General features: G+C 37.2%; 1 protein-coding gene across 3 annotated transcripts in view; it reads right to left on the bottom strand.

Moving 5' to 3' along the window:
* UXS1 (UDP-glucuronate decarboxylase 1) overlaps positions 1-16906 on the bottom strand; it is a 63912-nt gene that overhangs the window by 14192 nt on the left and 32814 nt on the right. For all 3 annotated transcript variants that reach the window (XM_027445224.3, XM_027445229.3, XM_038173266.2), the window contains 3 exons: positions 11195-11299; positions 9728-9787; positions 7832-7953 (listed from right to left, as the gene is read on the bottom strand). In XM_027445224.3, coding sequence (XP_027301025.1) covers positions 7832-7953; positions 9728-9787; positions 11195-11299 — 287 coding nt within the window. The remainder of the gene's footprint in view (positions 1-7831; positions 7954-9727; positions 9788-11194; positions 11300-16906) is intronic.

Genomic DNA, 16906 nt, shown 5'->3' on the forward strand with positions numbered 1-16906 from the left:
AAAAATAACTCATTAAACAATGCTGCCCAAAAAGCCTCTCTTGTACAGCACAAGCTACAGAAGCAGCCTTGTTTTCCAGTATTGGCTGGTAGCTAGTGAGGGATCTAGAAAATGAAAACAACACATGCCGTATAGGCACTTACTCATAGCCAAAGCAAATCCAGTACTTCCTCTCCCTTCTATTTATTTTTTTCTCCACAAAAAACTGTAATGTCTTTTAAAGTGAGTAACTTTTTATTTATAGTGTCATCTCATAAAGCTTTTCTCAGCAGCATACGGCTCTGAAAATCTCTTTTCTATGTGGCAGAACATTCATTTGTGCCTGTAAAACTGATCCATCTTCTCAAAAGAAACTCTTCCACAAATAGATTTTGGAGTCAATACCTTAATAATTGTCCTAATTTTTCTTTTCTCCTTTGACATGATCCTTTATTCATGTTGAGTACTTTTTAACCCCTTTTTGTACTAATTGCCTACAAATACTCGTGGTACTCTTACCTATGTGCTGTTACTTCGAATAGCAACAACATAGTAATTTCAACTGACTACCTCCCACAGTATTCCCACCACTGAAGTCAATCACTTCCCTGGAGTTCTGGCAGTAAGTCAGGTATAATTTTTTATTACAGCCTAGAGAAAGGAGAAAACTTCTTTGTCCCGTGTTTATACTGCTCAACAAAAGAGAGCTTGAGACTAATCCCTGACACCGAAATCAAATGTGGTCAATTGGCTTCTGTCCTCAGTGCTTAAGACCATGTCTTCTGCCAGCAGATTATTCAGAGAGCAAGTTCCCTGAGCAATCTGAAAAGAGCCTGGGAGCAAACTTATCAAATGTAGCATTGGGGACTATCAAGACGCTTCAGTTCACTGTATTATTTACCATCACAGACGCAATCACAGAGACCACACCTCTAACAAAGGCAAGAGAAGACAGAAAAAATGCAGTAAAGAGTGTTTTGGCTGACGGAAATTTCTCCACTGAATTGATGTAAAAGCAGTGGAATACAGAAAACCATGTGGGTACAAGCTAATCATACTGAAGGACCCACCCTGAACCAAACCTCAGACTGTTTTACAGCTGTCAGTCAAAAAGCAGCATTAGTTATGCAGTTCCCCCCAGACACGAACAAACTTTTCCATAGTCTTCAGCATGAGTCTTTGCCAGTTAGTTCTGGAGAACATTGCCCCAGAAAGTTTCAAGGTATCAAGGATGCTACGATAACAATTTAAAGAGGCCTATTTTAGTTTTACAAGCCTTTTAAGAAAAGTTATCTCCCTGCGTTGACTGTCTCAGAAAACAGATCAATACAGAATGTAACTGAAATGCCAAGAGGTTCTGTTAACTGAAACAAATGCTGTGCCCAAGTTCATAACAGGAAAACTTCTCCCACTAAAAATGCCTAACACTTTCTTCTTTGTGAAGTCTGTGGATGTATCTGAACAGCAAGCATTAATTAGAACTCCCTGCATATTAAATCAGGGGAAGGAAAGCTGAAATTGTCTTCTCTCCATCAGACAATGAGATTCACTGACAAAAAACTCTCCCAGGGAAGCCTGGACAGTTGCACAAACACTACTGTGACCTGACAGAAGTCTTTACCAATATTTCAGTTAAAATTACTAAAATTGCTGCCTGCATCCCTTGTTTTATTAGTCGCTTTCTTAGCGATTCTTTTTCTCTCATGTGTTTCAGAGATCATTAAACAACTCTGATTTTTTTCCCCAAGACCTGAACTGTAATCACAGCACAGTAACTAAGAGAGCTCACCATAGTTCATCCAGGATGTGTTTTGTGTTTTTTTTTTTTGTTTGTTTTTTTTTAACTTCTAAGCTACCTTACATATACATATCTACGTGTATTGCCTACCGCATAAACAAAATGAGAATTGTTCCTGGGTAACAGCAAGATTTTTGAACTGTTTTGCAAACATATCCTGATGCTGACACCTGAATTTAATAAATGGTAAGCTCCTAGACGAGCTAGGAAGGGCAATCACAATCATCTGACTCAAACACAACCAGGGCACACCTTCAGTATGGTTGAATATTATCATGTTTATAGATCACTTCCCATACTAGAGAAGCTGCTGCATCACTTCAAGGTCTCTTCATACCATTATTTTTTTTATTTCCCTGATACATTTTAGCATTAGCCTCAGCTTGCATACCTTTTGTATGTAGTGTACATGGCCAATGTAGACACAGGTCTGTTCTAACAACATTTGGATGGGAGATATTGCCACTGAGAAGAGATGTGTACCCACTGAAGTACATTTATTTATTTAGCATATTCCCTTCAGACAAGGATTTTAACTTAAATATTTCGCTGAACAGCGTGGCTTTGGAATGTAAGGAAACAGTTAACAGAAACAGTGAAGTAAAATCCAGTGAATGAGAGCTTGAACACAGCTGCCAATAAGGGTCAGAAATACCTGCAAACAAGTAACACTACATATTCCAAACAACTTAATTTTAGTTTTCTGCTTGATGGAGAGTTTTGCAGAGCTATGTTCATGAATTAGGACAACAAGGACAGTTAACAGGTAAAAGGCTTGTCCGTGGTTTCAGAACAATGGTGACTGAAAGAGGAAGATGCATCTTATTAGAAAAAAAAAAAGAAAAAAAGGAGGTGTACCAAATTGATAACACATCAGAAACAACACAGTTTGCATCAAAAGATGAATGCTGCCACGGATTTATTCTTATTGAAACGTTCACTAAACCTATTGATGTGAATAGATCTATAAAAATAAATAATAAGAAAAAGCTTAAGGTTTTCCTGACTTCAAAGTTCAGTTTGCACAACAGTGCAACAATAGCAGGAACAAAGGACTAAGTTCTCCAATTACCTGAAGGAAATCAGAAAATGGGACTTCTTACAGCACAGCAGGGAAGGGAAAGGAAAGAAAAAAGAAAGCAAACACAAACTTTGAGCACAGAGACCACAAAAAGCGTTCAGACTTTTCTTAGGAAACTGCTTTGTATTTGTTTAGTCCATGGCTTTGACCTTGTCTATGGCACAAAGTTATTTTGTAAGTTTTACCAGCAAAGAGCACATACAAACAATAAGGATACCACAGCACTACTGAAGCCATTTTATGTGAACAGGAGCAAGAAGACCAGACAGTTTTTTCCTGCTTTATTTTCATGTAATCTGGAAAAATGGTGTTGTTGCACTGACAGAAAAAAACTATTGTATACATGCTGCCTGTATAACAAAGTTCTGACAACTCAGATGGACTAATACAATTTAGAAACATATTCTATGAAACTCTGCACTTACAGAAGAGTTCCCTACTACTAATGATCCCATGAGAGGCCAGGCTGCATCTTTATGAGACTGCTTGAGCCATGATATGGTTCTCCTTTTTTCACCTCACTTCCCTTCAACGGATGGCCAGAAGGAATGTAAGACGGTGACATTAACAAACAACAAAATCTTAGCATTATTTAATCTCTAAAGTATTACTTTCCAGTACTTGTCTTTATTGGAGCATAAGAAAGTTATGATTATTTGTGGTTTCTCTTTTGCAAAGTAGAAAAGCCTATTTGTGAATCACTCAGTTACAATGGTTGAAAGCAGCACTGTTTCCTCTTTCACAATGTAGTCGGCTAATAAAGAAGATAGAAGCAACCAACTAACAATACTTGAAAAAAAAGGAACTGCTGCGCTTATTGAGAATATTAATACAACCGTGAGCGTGTGACCTCTCAAACTTTGCAAAGGAAAGGAATTGGGGATTTTTTTCCTTTTTGAATTTCACTGACTTGGTATAGAATATCAGGACGGTAGCTGTAGTGATGACACTTGCACTTTGGGGGGTCTATCAGCAGTGAGAATAGCTGTAGCATTTCACCTCTTCTTTCCTACATTTCCTTCTTTCCTAGAGGCAGTGCCTGAGGTGGCTGATTGCCTGTATCACCTTATATACTGCTGTGCCAACCTTTGCCTCACTAGTGTTCCTGCATGCAAAACCCTTCTGCACGGCTTCTAAAAACGTAAAGAGATCCATGATATTATTTATCAATTCAGTTCAGTATTGGCCTAGCGTACAACCACCAGTAACCATCATCAGTGGTATTAAAGGACTATTCTCTGGGCTTTTAACTGTTGACCTGATGATATGCAACGATTTCTCTTTCTGTGGCCGAGGGGAAGCCTTTCTCTTAGGCAAGCCGTAAGTCCTGAGGAAGACAGCCCTAGAAAAGAGGCCCTCAGACCCCCCAACCCTCCTGCTTTTACCACATCAGGGCAACAGATGACAATGTGGAACCCATGGATGGAAATCAACAGGAAAGTGGCATGGGACCTGGAAGGGGAACTGGACGACCCACTGGCTTGGCACCTTGGCCGGAAAACATCCCAGATGGAAGGCATCCCGTGTGGGCAGTCCTGGGCAAGGACTGGCTTGTCCTTCTGCCAGACACCGTGGAGCACATGGAGATGGATCCACCAGCAGATGTGGACGAACCAATGAAAGTGGATTCACCATGGCCAGAGCAGACCTGGAGCTACCCTGGCACGTCTTTGCTCCCTGACATCCGAGGGCACCAGCAGTGTCGAGGCAGAGCCTGGGCAGCTCCCTACTTGTTGCGCAGGCTCCATCACAAGCACTAGCGTGGAGCCGCCAAACACCATGGACATCCCGAAGGCTCACCTGCAGGATGTCCTGGCAATAAACAACTCTTGACAATTCTCAGGGGTTATGAGTGTGCTTCTTTCCCAGCCCCCAGCCCTTGGGTGACATGTGGCATTCCTCCTCTGTTCAAGGCAAGGTTGGATGTGGTGCTTATGGACATGGTTTAGTGGGGTGATGGTTCAACCAGAGAATCTTGAAGGTCTTTTCCAACCTTAATGATTCTATATCCCTATGGTTCTCTTTTGCCCTCAAGCTGGCAGAACCACAATTTCCTGTAAATCCAACTCCATCCTTCCACAGAAAGCATTAATTCTGCATTTTTTTTTTTAAGCAAACTGCTAGCAAACTTCATATGGCAACATAAAAAAAAGAATGCTGAATGCTTTAAAAAAACTATAATGAGTATCAAGGAAAGAGAACAGCCAGCAATAATTAGAAAATGTAGGATAAACTCCCAGAATACATTTAGAAGAGAACTTCTTTATTCTAACATAGCTACGTGTTTTCTATCTAATTACTCAATAACTACATGGTTATTCACTATTGATTGCCTTTTCAGTTGCAATTCAATCAACAGTTTTCATTACCCCTACATTTCACATCAAGGCTTTTTATGATTACTAAAACCAACTCATTTTGTGAATTAAAGATTAGAGAAAAAAGTGCAACTCAATATACAACAGGAAATCACCCTAGAGTTGCAATTGCAATGCACTTCTATAATTGATTTCAACATCCATTTGTGTGCATTATCCTCTCACATTACTAAAACAAACTTTACCTCTAGTTTGCCTTTTTCTTCTTGAATCTTCACAGTCCTGACTAGAGTATTATATCAAGTATACCATAGCCCTCAACCACTTAAAGAAGGTAATACTTAATATTTGGTTACCATAACTCAGTTCACTCTATAGTCTGAGGAGGGCGTTTGACGGAATTCTAAGTTATTCTAAGGCAATTTGGAAACTATCATCATATCTTGTAAGCTAAGTCCACTTGCTACCACTGAAGCTTGTAAAGTTGCAGTCAATATGCAAAAAAATAAAAAATAAAAAATAAAAAAAATGGAATGAAACAAGTGGAAGATGATTAAAATTTTCCTGCATCACTCCACAGTGAGCTGAAGTAAAGCTTCAGATCTGGAGAATTTCCTACCATATGAGTAGTATAAGAAGAGGTATTAAATTTAGTTCACAAAACACCCTTAATATGTTAAGCATTTAAAATGGTACGTGTTTGTATTTACAACATGTTTAAGCAAATGTACCAGATTCCTGCCATGCAGATAGTGTCAGATTCTGACTAGTACTTAAGTCACAGAGTTGGAGCTTTCACAAATTTAGGACTTCTAGGCAGATCCATAATTCTAACCATATTTTTATAAAAAAGTTAAATGCACACTGAATGACAACTCCTGAACAAAGCACAAAATTTACACTGCAATATTATGTGCTTAAACTTCCCCCTGGCCTCTTCCCCATCCATATTCCATCCTGAAATCCTGTAAATGATTGTTTTGTGGTAGGACATTCCTACCTGACACCCTTCCCCACAAAAAGCAGAATGCTCATTTTCATAGTAGAAGTCAGACCTTTCCACTAGCGAAGGATAGTATTTCCAAAACTAGTAACAGTGTATTATCTAAAAAAAATAATAATCAAAAATACTTCAGAATATTCAGCAGGTGTGACATGCTTGGGCAGAGTGCTAATCTATAATAGAGTACAAGCTATATCTCACAGAGCTAGCCACAGGGTAGAGAACTTAGGTCATGAGTTTTCAATTCGTGTCTGTGCGCACTGCAGTTCCACTTTACAAACCTTCATAACTCTTTATAAATCCTGCAAAGAACTTTTGGGATAGTATTAGTACTTATCCAGTGGCTTTAAGATGCAAGACCCATGGTTTTATAAATTACCAACAGTCTTGCCCTTTGAAAAAGAATACTGCAGTGCGTACCACAAACTCACAGAAAATTCAGTACCTTACAGAACAAGAATTTCTCGTTAAAAACTGTAATATTCATCATTTCCAAGCCCATGAGGAACATTTTTCAACACTGAAATATAGATTCTGAACACAAGCAGTACAACCACACTGTACTTTGCTTTAATATTTTAAAATGTTTAATGATTTAAAAGAGAGCAAAGTAGACGTGAACCTTAAGAATTTCCTTTTGTCTGGCTTAAGAGTTAAGTGAAAATTGCTACATCCTCTGTATTAAAATATCACCTTTAAATTCTTAGCTTTTAAGTTTAATCCTGTTTTCAAGGTGTGTGTTTTTTTTTGTTTTTTTTTAAACAGCACTTAGAATTTTCTTAATTAAAGGTTTAGGACTCTAAAGAATATACTCTGATTGATTATTTTTACCTTTGCATATTAAAGCTGCAAACACCATGAAACCAGGGTACAGTTTTCTTTAATGTGCCACATTTTCTAATTGAATAATCTCCCAGAGAGCAGTAGAATAGCAATTAAATAAGATTCACATGCACGTAAAGAGTCAATGCTGGGTTGGTTAGTTAGGAGTTTCTACTCATTGAGTATGAAACCTAGGGAAATTGCCACGTGTTATTTCAAAAATATATTTTAAACTCCATTTTAATCCTCATGTTACTGTATTTGGCTGAAATAAGGTCTTACATAATTGAGTACTCATATCTTTCATTAAGGGCTATATTAATACCTACCTATTTTTAAGGCATTTCTAAAGCAATTTAGAATATACTGCTCTTCTATGTGTACCCATTAAAGAACTTCCTAATGTTTACCCATATATTCTGATTTCAATTATGCTCACTAAATGTCCCACGTTTATCAGTAGTTGCCCTATTCAGCAAAGCATTTCAGCACAAGACCAACTTAGAGCCACTCTTATCTGGCTCCCAAATTAGTAAGGTCATCTTAGTGTAATCTGTCTAAAAACTATTATACTGAGAGACATAATAAGTCTATCAAAAAGACTAAAGCACTTTTTCTTGAAGAACACTGCTCATTTGAAATAATAGAATATGGAAACAATAAAGCTTCTGTGTTAAAGAAAAAACAGATTTTGTAGCCACACGATGAACATTCCTGCTCAAGACATTTTCTTTTGCGCTCCTACACCTAAATACACATACTGGAGTTTTGCCATACATTTGGTCTTCATTATTATAGGAAGTCCACCAAATCTGATACAAATTTAATACCTGCTTCATGTATGCATAGCACATGGTCTCTGCAACACGCTTTCCTTCATCATAGCAGGCTCTTGGACCTATTGGATTCACATGGCCCCAGTAATCCTCATTTTGAGGGTGAACTTCAGGATCTATGGAGGAAGAAGCACCTTAAATTATCTTCTACCAAAAGGTGATTATATATAACAAAACTTCTGTTGGATCACTGATGTTAGACAGTTTAACAGATTCTCTCTGAACTATGCATTAAAAAACATTAAGCTTCAATTAAAATACACTCATTAAAAGTGTATTCACTAGAACCATGAAAGATGACAATTACAGAACATGCAAGACTCTAGTAAGATAACCAAGCATAAGCAAACAACAGCCCTGTGCTTTTCGATAGAAGAATGAGAACAGAGGGTTAAATTTAACTTTTCTGTGCAAAGATTACCCACCTCAAAGGCACAAATAAGACTGTAGAGAATTCCATGAAAATTTTATAGGTTATACAGAGAGAATTTTTTTACTGAATTTGCAAATAAATAAAGCAAAGCAACTTCAAGTTTAATAAAATAAGAGGAAACACAAGAAACAAAAAATTGGCAAGATGGAGAAATATTACATTTTCTAAAGAAAGAGTAGAGTGATATATCACAGGGTAAATGCTACGTTTCTTCTAATTTATCCTAAGCACTTTTCTTTTTTTTTTTTTTACTAGCCATCAATGGTCACAATCAGGCTAGACAATCCTCTGGTTAGATCCAGCATAGGAGTCAATTACAAAAAAAACAAACAACCAGAGTGCCCTGGGAGGCTCTCAGTGTGTGTCTGCCTGTAGGCTCTATATATTTGAAACAATCCAATCACTTTGTTCCATTTCCCCACTTTGCTATCTATTACTGACTTACCCTTTTGACTGGGTTTGAAGTTTGCATGCGTTACTACTGAACTTTCAAGTGTCATAAGCCATTTTGCCAAAAAGAAAACTCAAACAATGATGGTCAGTTCTGATTCTCTTCAGTTCTGATCTCTTGCTTAGGTATATGCTTTGATTCTTCTTGACTGAAGTTATTCCACCCAAAGCGTACACCTTGAGGTATGTTCTTTGTCCTGCTGGTTTTCCCCCCAAAATCTGCACTTCATCATTGCATCTTGTTACAGAGATGAGTACTTTTTGTTTGCTTGGCTATTTTTTAAAGTCATAACTGCTAATGTTCAGCAGGTGCCTGTGCTTGGTATGTCCATTACCCTTGCAACACTGCTATTAGCCATTAAGCAGGAGTTCACAACAGCAGGAAGTTTCTCTGTTAGGCATACAGTCTGTTGTACAGTGCAAGAAATTAAAGATTTTTGTTGCATCCAACTAGCAGTTCTATCAGTAATTCTCTTACTACTTTACTTCTTAGTGACAGCAAAAGGAAGAAAAGAGATGATACCATTGCTGAATATTTTAGGAAACACTGCAAGAGCATGTGTGCACAATCATTGTTTTCTCAAATTGGAGTTTATACCCTTGTCTTTTGCAGTAGGGCAATTGCTGAATCCTAAGAATATAATTTGTAAGTACACTGGGAAAAGAAATGCAGGTTTGCTACTGAAATGATCTTTCTTCACAAGTTTTCACTATGGCATCTGGATCTTAATTAGGGTTCAACACTCAAAATTCTCCTACAAGCCCCCTTGAAAAAAAGCCATAAACAAAGACATAGGAAAATTACAAACAGCAGTCCAAGCCTTCCTCCACTGCTCTTACTAGAGATATTTAAAGCAAGTACTAATGCCCACATTTTAAACTGATAAGTACATCTGATGAAGAATTCAAGCTAAGACAGTGATAAATATCTATCATTCATCAAAAGATCTGCAAATGCTCTTCAGTATTTGCATCTCAAGAGCTCTGATTTTTTTTTTCTTTCTTACCTCCATACACCTCTGATGTAGAGGCCAGTAGCAGCCGTGCTCCAACACGTTTGGCTAATCCTAGATTTTGGGAAACAGAGAAAGAAGAATGTAATTTGAGCAAGCACAGGAATCTTTCAGTCATGTTAACTGCTTTACTGTGATCCCAATTTGCATTGTTTTTAAAGAGAATTCAATTTCTCTCACTAGATAAGTCTAGCTGTAAAACACATTTACAGCTCCCGATCTCAAGCTAGGAGACTTGAGAAACAGCAAAACATCCACATGTGATGGGTTCAATTCTGGTTAACTAAACGTTACACCAAGCTAAGATCCAAGAACTTAGTATATCACACCTAAATAAAGGCCAAGGAAGCATAAACCATTCCAAATATGAAATCAGAATCTAGAAATATAACATGACTAATGAAATTGAAAGTTAGGCTACATAAAGAATCTTATACAGAATAACGTTATAGAACAAAAACTATCAGTTTCCTTCTTCCTTTTTTTTTTTTTTTTTTTTTAAAATATAATTACTGCTCCATTAAACAGCCTGGGTGACCTTACCCAGCTATTCAGATTACTCTGCATTCCATTTCAATGGCCTTATGGCCTTCAACTTGGCATGGCCAATCAAAGATATCTTTCATCTATGCTGTAGAACCGTCCAATACCACATAGCATCTAAATCATTTAATTATCTTAATTGTACCCACGAGCATATCAAATGTGAGATGGGCTAGGACCCAGCAGTCTTTTTTGTCTCACTCTCAGGATCACTGACAGCCAGTTCAAGTTGCAGCACATGCCAAATGGATGAAATATGGGAGGAAAAAGTAGCAAAGGCTTGATGCCTTCTTTTTACAGGCCCATCCCCAGCATCAAAACCAACAGAGAAAGCTGAAAATGTTGCCTTGCAATTATCTAGTATGAAGCTAGACATTAAATGTCCTTTCAGTATTTGCTAGCCAAGATGTGCAGCGCTCTTGAAATTTAGGGCTTACAGAGCAAGTGCAGTTCCACCTACTTCAACCTCTGCTGTGGTGGAAAGGTCCAGTCACTTGTGGCCAACGTGGGACTGTTCTGTAATCACCAAGGTGAGAACTGCAGTCACTGGCACAACTTCACTACAAAAATCCCATGCTCTTAACTGCACTTTTTGCAATTACGGCACAGGTATTACTCCATAGCCAAGTTACAGGCATGAAGCTCTGTTGCTTTGCCAGCTGAGCTTGCTTGTTGTCAGGGTTCATAGAATCATAGAAAATCCCAAGTTAGAAGAGACCCATAAGGATCATCAAGTCCAACTCCTGGCACACACAGGTCTACCCAAAAATTCAGACCATGAATTCATTTGCAGATGCATTTAAAGGAAAAGCACAAAAGTCACGTTTGACTCAAGTGTTTCATCCTCCCCCTAATACCAATGTACAGGTTATATTAATGCAATAATCTTAAGTAAGAAGAAAAAAGATCTCCACTTACCCAGCATGTTTAATGTCCCAATAGTGTTGGTCTTTAATGTCTTTATAGGATTATACATGTAATTGGGAGGAGAAGCAGGAGACGCTAGATGATAGATCTGGTCCACTACAGAAAGAGAGGGGAGAAAATATTATTTTTCCATGTGATATATTAAATGAGAAAGCATTAGAGTTGAAATACAAGTACTTCTTTCTGTATTTCCTTGCATTGGAACTCACCATTTCATATGTTGCTACCTACAGATGATGTGTTTGCAAACCTGTTGTACCACATCAAGACTTAATTTTTAGTAAAACAATAACATATAATGCATACCAACACTGTTGACACAAAAAACCAGAAATCTGTTGAGATTTTTCACTTCACAATTTTAGCAATGAGTACTTAGTAACATTTAACAGCTGCAGAAGTGAATGCATTATTTTCTTATTCTCAAGTTTTTATGTGACTACCAACTTCAGATTATTTTTTTTTCATATGGAATCCCAAACAAAGATGGCAGAAACATTTTTTAATACTATGAGGAAATTCTGGGGAAAAAAAATATATATTTTTTGTAAGCCACCTGTCAGTGAAATATTATCGGAATTAGTATCACATTTGTATTTTAATAGTTACACAGTGAGGAACATGCCTACATATGGGCATTTATTTTTTTTCCATTTTCCACTATCCACTGCATTTGTTCCACAAGCGTTCTATGCTGTACTATGGATAACATAGGATTTTAGATTACATTACATTTAGATTACATTAGTATGTGATTAAAATAGATAATGATGGAAGTCTTAGCCAAATCTCCTAAACCTGAGACCAGCTTCACCACACCAGGCTGCAAATTTCACTGCTGAAAATAAGAACACAAGGTTGGAGATATTACAGGGGTGAGAGGTCAATTATAATAAAAACAGAGAAATAAAAACTGGACTCGTTCATACAAACAGTACCCCATAGTCAATAAACCTCAGTCAGCAAGCTTTTCACAACACAGCTAATGTAAATAAAAAGTGTCTTTCTGTCGTCTATGTAACATGAATCACAGTTAGTGCTACTTAAAAGAGAGAACATGGATAAGCAAATGCCAACAATATTATGATCAAGTGAGAGATAGTGATGCTTAAGAAAGAAAAGTAAGTCCCCTACACCAAGCTCATCCAAGTAGTCAAGAAATGAAGTAAGAATTAGAATGGAGGATGGAAAAAAAGGTAAATAATCCCTTTTTTGTTACAAAAGAAAAGGTTTCTTTGTTTGTTTGAAGAGAAGCCAGCAGCAAAGCACTTTTTTTTTTAAGCAGGTACCACAAAATATAATCAGTTCTTATACAATTGTAGAGTGGTTCAGGTTGGAAGGGACCTTGAAGATCATCTAACTCCAACCCCCAAATATGGTTATGTTGCCATGTGTTTTTTTTTTTTTTGTCTACAGACTTTAATATCTACAGGTGATCAGCTGCCTACAAGATGGCGAAACAGACCTGAGAACTAGAAGGATGGTATTTTGGCAGATGTAGTCACAATGGTGAGGACTTATTCTCACATTAAGTGGAGAAAAATACAACTTAATGTAGCAGAGCTATTTGCTCTCCTGTCAATAAGAAGTATTTCCATTCATAAGCAAATCCAGTGCAGTACCAAGAGAACTTTCCACAGCATGCAGCCTCCAGCAGCAACAAGAATAATAACCAAAGATGGCCTGACACAGCAAGTGCTAGGGGACAGCGAGCTCCCACTTCAGGCTTGATTCAAAGCCCTACCTGCGCTGCTAACGCTACTGACGTTTTTCGGATGCTGCCTGCCACATGCATTACTCCCTGAATACAAACAAAATCCATGAATGTCTCAGAACATAAGCATCCCTTCCATGCAGCACAGTACCACTGCAATACCAAACAAGTGTAGACTGAAAGCTTATGAAAGAAACACCCAGAGAAGCCGTTCACTGCTGCTCTCAGCAGCATGCACATTGCTTCCAACGAGGTGGCTTGGAGAAATGAAACCAAGTGACAACTAAAGTCGCCATGAGACTTGACCTCTCACCTGAGTTTGCTATTTCTCTCCACCTTATTCCTTCACAACCCTTTCTAAATCTTTTCAACAGGTTTGGTGATATTGTTGTGGAGGGAAAACAATTTCAAAAGCATGGAAGTTCCATAACTTACTGCCCATAACTTACTGTTTCACAACTTTCCTGCCTCCCTACCGGTAAATGCTTTACAACATCCAACTGCGTGGCTACTACAAAGCCTCGAGATGACTTGGCAATTAATTCAGTACAATTAATTGAAAATGACTGGGTGAAAGAATATGCAAAGCTTTAAGTAAATGGGTATGGAACAACAACAAAAAAAGAACAAAAAAAAAAGTTAAATTCTGCAAGTTTTTTGTAACTCACATCAGGCATTAGAACTCCGTCAGCAACTGTGAGCACAGCAGCAAGAAGTATTTTGGCAAGCACTATACCCAACCAGTGATAAAATAAAGAAACATTGACCAGGAAAGGCTTAAACCGAAGAAGGTATGTTTACAAGGTCTGAGTTAGTTTGAGTTACTCTGTGACACATGAATTCTGAAGGGCAAGTTTCGAATTTCTAAAGACCAGATTCCTTTCAAGCAAAGCAAGATACTGAAAAATAGAAATGCCTTAGTTACAAGTGTGTCAACTGAATAAAAGCTTCACAAAACAGAAATCTGTTGTGAACAGAAACTGTACCTACTCCAATTAAAGTATCTAGAAACTTAAGCTCTTTCAGTTCAACTATATGCTTGAATTTGTGTCAATTTTTAATTCTCATTGATTTTAATATTTATATAACATACATTTGGGGAGACAGTGTTGGATTTAGTCTCAAAATGTCATTTTTTTGCCTTGCCTCTTCAGGGCGAAGCAGAATATGTTGGTGGTCACTGAACAGAGGACAGTGTTGGAGACAGTGCAGGAATGACAACCCCAGCCAGCACAAAATATTCTGCAGCAAAAATATGTTGGTGGCACTGGTTTAATAATGTGGGCTAAGATCAGAGCCCCACAAAATCATTTTGCATGTGATGCTTGTACAGTAAACACATGGCTCTAACCAGACCTGTCTGATTCATTGTTAACATTAATAAAACGAGTTGGTATTTCTAGCCATTTATAGTTAGCTGTAGGAAGTTGTTTGTATGATTGTTTTAAGGATTCCAAAGGCTGCTGAGGAAGCAGGAAGAAGAAAAGCAAGTGGGAGAAGGATACAGGTTATGCATTCCTGTGCGATGTCTTCTTACTCAACTCCTATAGCTACTGCATACAATGTGTGTGTACCTAAATGCACCTGATAATCAGACCTCAATCATGAGGATGGAAATACTAATTGCTTTTAGGTGCCCACTTTGTGGTGGGACTAGCATCTTTTAACTTCACGTTGAAATCAGCTGCCTCTGCCCCATTTACGCAAGTAAAATGATATTTCACAGCAGAAATACATACTTTAGAAAATGAGTGAAATCATTTTAAAATTACAATTTTTTTTTTCCCTGCAGGCACGCAGTCAACCCTAGTGCAAAGATGAGTATCAACAAGACAGCACTAATCCTCAAATCCCCATGTAAACTAATTAAGTACATTATTTCTGTCCTATACACAATTCATCTAAAATTTCATTTGGTGGTCTTTAATGCAATTCTGTTACCAGGAAGTGGGATAGGTCGCAGTAATACCAGCTCATGCATTCATTCTCTTTTGTTCTCCAACTAACAGTTATGTCTCTTTACACTAAAGTTTACAGGAAGATGATCCACAGTGCTCTCAAGTAAACATCTTACAGAGCCTGTAATATTAATGAATGTAAAGCGCAAGAGGCAAAAAAGTTAAACAAAGATGAATTTCTATATATATATTTTTTTCATATAACAGAAAAGATTCCTTTCTTTATACATAACCCTTTAGAAAAGGCAGTTGTCATCTTTGACTAAAAAAACCACGTTTATTAGCGGATTAAACCTTGTTATAACAGTTCGTCTAAAAAAAAAAAAAGTCTCTTTATAATTCCCAGGTACTTCATGAGCACACAATTCAAGTACAATAAAAAGGTGTTCACGCAATTATTATGCAAAGCTTTACAAATTTTCTTTTCAGATTTTGTTTTTTTATTATTTTCTGCCTTTCAAGATTCTTAAACTACCTTCATTACGAAATTCAGCACCTTTGCTTTTCTCCTTGAAAAGGTCAAGTGAAAGCTACATGGTCCTTGTGAGTTCTCTGCTGACACCTTCCCCAAACACTACAGCAACAAAAATTCTACTGGAGGAAGACAAAGTCATTCAGCACTACAGTTAACAATAGTTATCACAGGGCTACGAAATGAAACATGTATCTTGGTGGTTTACCACTTTGACCAGCCCAGATCAAGATCCAAGAACATTAAGTGCCACCTCATGTGTCATGGATCAAAGATAATGACTTACAGGTACTATGTAAGCATAACTATGAAGCTAAATAATTCATCAAGGTATTTAATGAAAGCTAAACATCTTGAAACTAAATTCACTTTCCATGTCAACAGCACAGACATTGTTCTTTCTAGATCAGAAATGAGGTCTCTTTCCAAAATAAAGTACCGATTACTTTTTCTGGAATTCAAGTGTTAAACATCCTTATAATAAACTTGTTCAAACAGGACAGTTTGAAAAATAGGAGTTTGAAAAATAGTTTGAAAAATAGTTCAAAATAGGAGTTCTTTAGCTGAAAACCTTCAAGACTTCTCACTCATTCCAATTTCTATTTCCAAGTGAAAAGGACTACCAGGGACTAAAATAAGAGGTATTTATCCATATGTCAGAATAAAAAGAGGCGACTTTTTAATCTGTGACAATAACTATTCCTCATTGCCTCAACTTGTTTTTTCCCCTCCTTTCCTATGCTGGATACCAAACCCTGAACTGTTTTTAAACTTGAACAAAAATTTATCAAGTTGCTATACTGATATATTGATGTTCATTTTATATTATTTTTTAGCCAATTTTAATTTAATAGTTAGCCACACCAGGTTTAATTTATGTTGTTGGAGGATAAGAAGAAATTCAATAAACTGCCTACTGAATAATGTTATAACTTGTTATCACTGTAACATGAAGAATTAATACTTCTTTATTGCACAAAGAATGGGACATGTAGCAAAAGGATCGCAGAACTCACACTCAGTGCCCAGTAACTGAGCATCTGATAACTGATAGTTTTCTGAAAAGTTCTTGAGTGTAATCAGTTATAAAGAAGGTAACATAGGGGAATTAGGAAAGCCATCTGGCTGAGGTATAAACCACAGTGCCTGCAGCCAATAATATCCTAGTCCCATTATCCCACCAGTGGAAACAAAACTTTGAAATAAAGTAACAGACAGTAACTGAACCAATGTGTTATCAGAACAGAGAAGGAACACGTTTGCACAACTGTTTCAGTACCGTTGTCAAGAATTCATCACTAGCAGTAGTACAAGAGATGCAGTTACTAGAGGTTTTTCCTGTGAAATTTGACCCATTAGACTACAGCACGAGTAATAAGTGGGGAAAAAAAACAGCCTCAGATCCATTGTTTTAACAAATGAAACAATTACATTGCTACAGAAGTCTAAAGGAAGGGAAAAAAAATCAACAGATCTCCAGCAGAATTACAGTAACTTTCTCGTTAACTCACTATACATTGATATATTCCCAAAGAAGACTATTAACACATATCTTTTAA

Source organism: Anas platyrhynchos, chromosome 1, assembly GCF_047663525.1.
Source record: "Anas platyrhynchos isolate ZD024472 breed Pekin duck chromosome 1, IASCAAS_PekinDuck_T2T, whole genome shotgun sequence".
Lineage (NCBI taxonomy): Eukaryota > Metazoa > Chordata > Aves > Anseriformes > Anatidae > Anas > Anas platyrhynchos.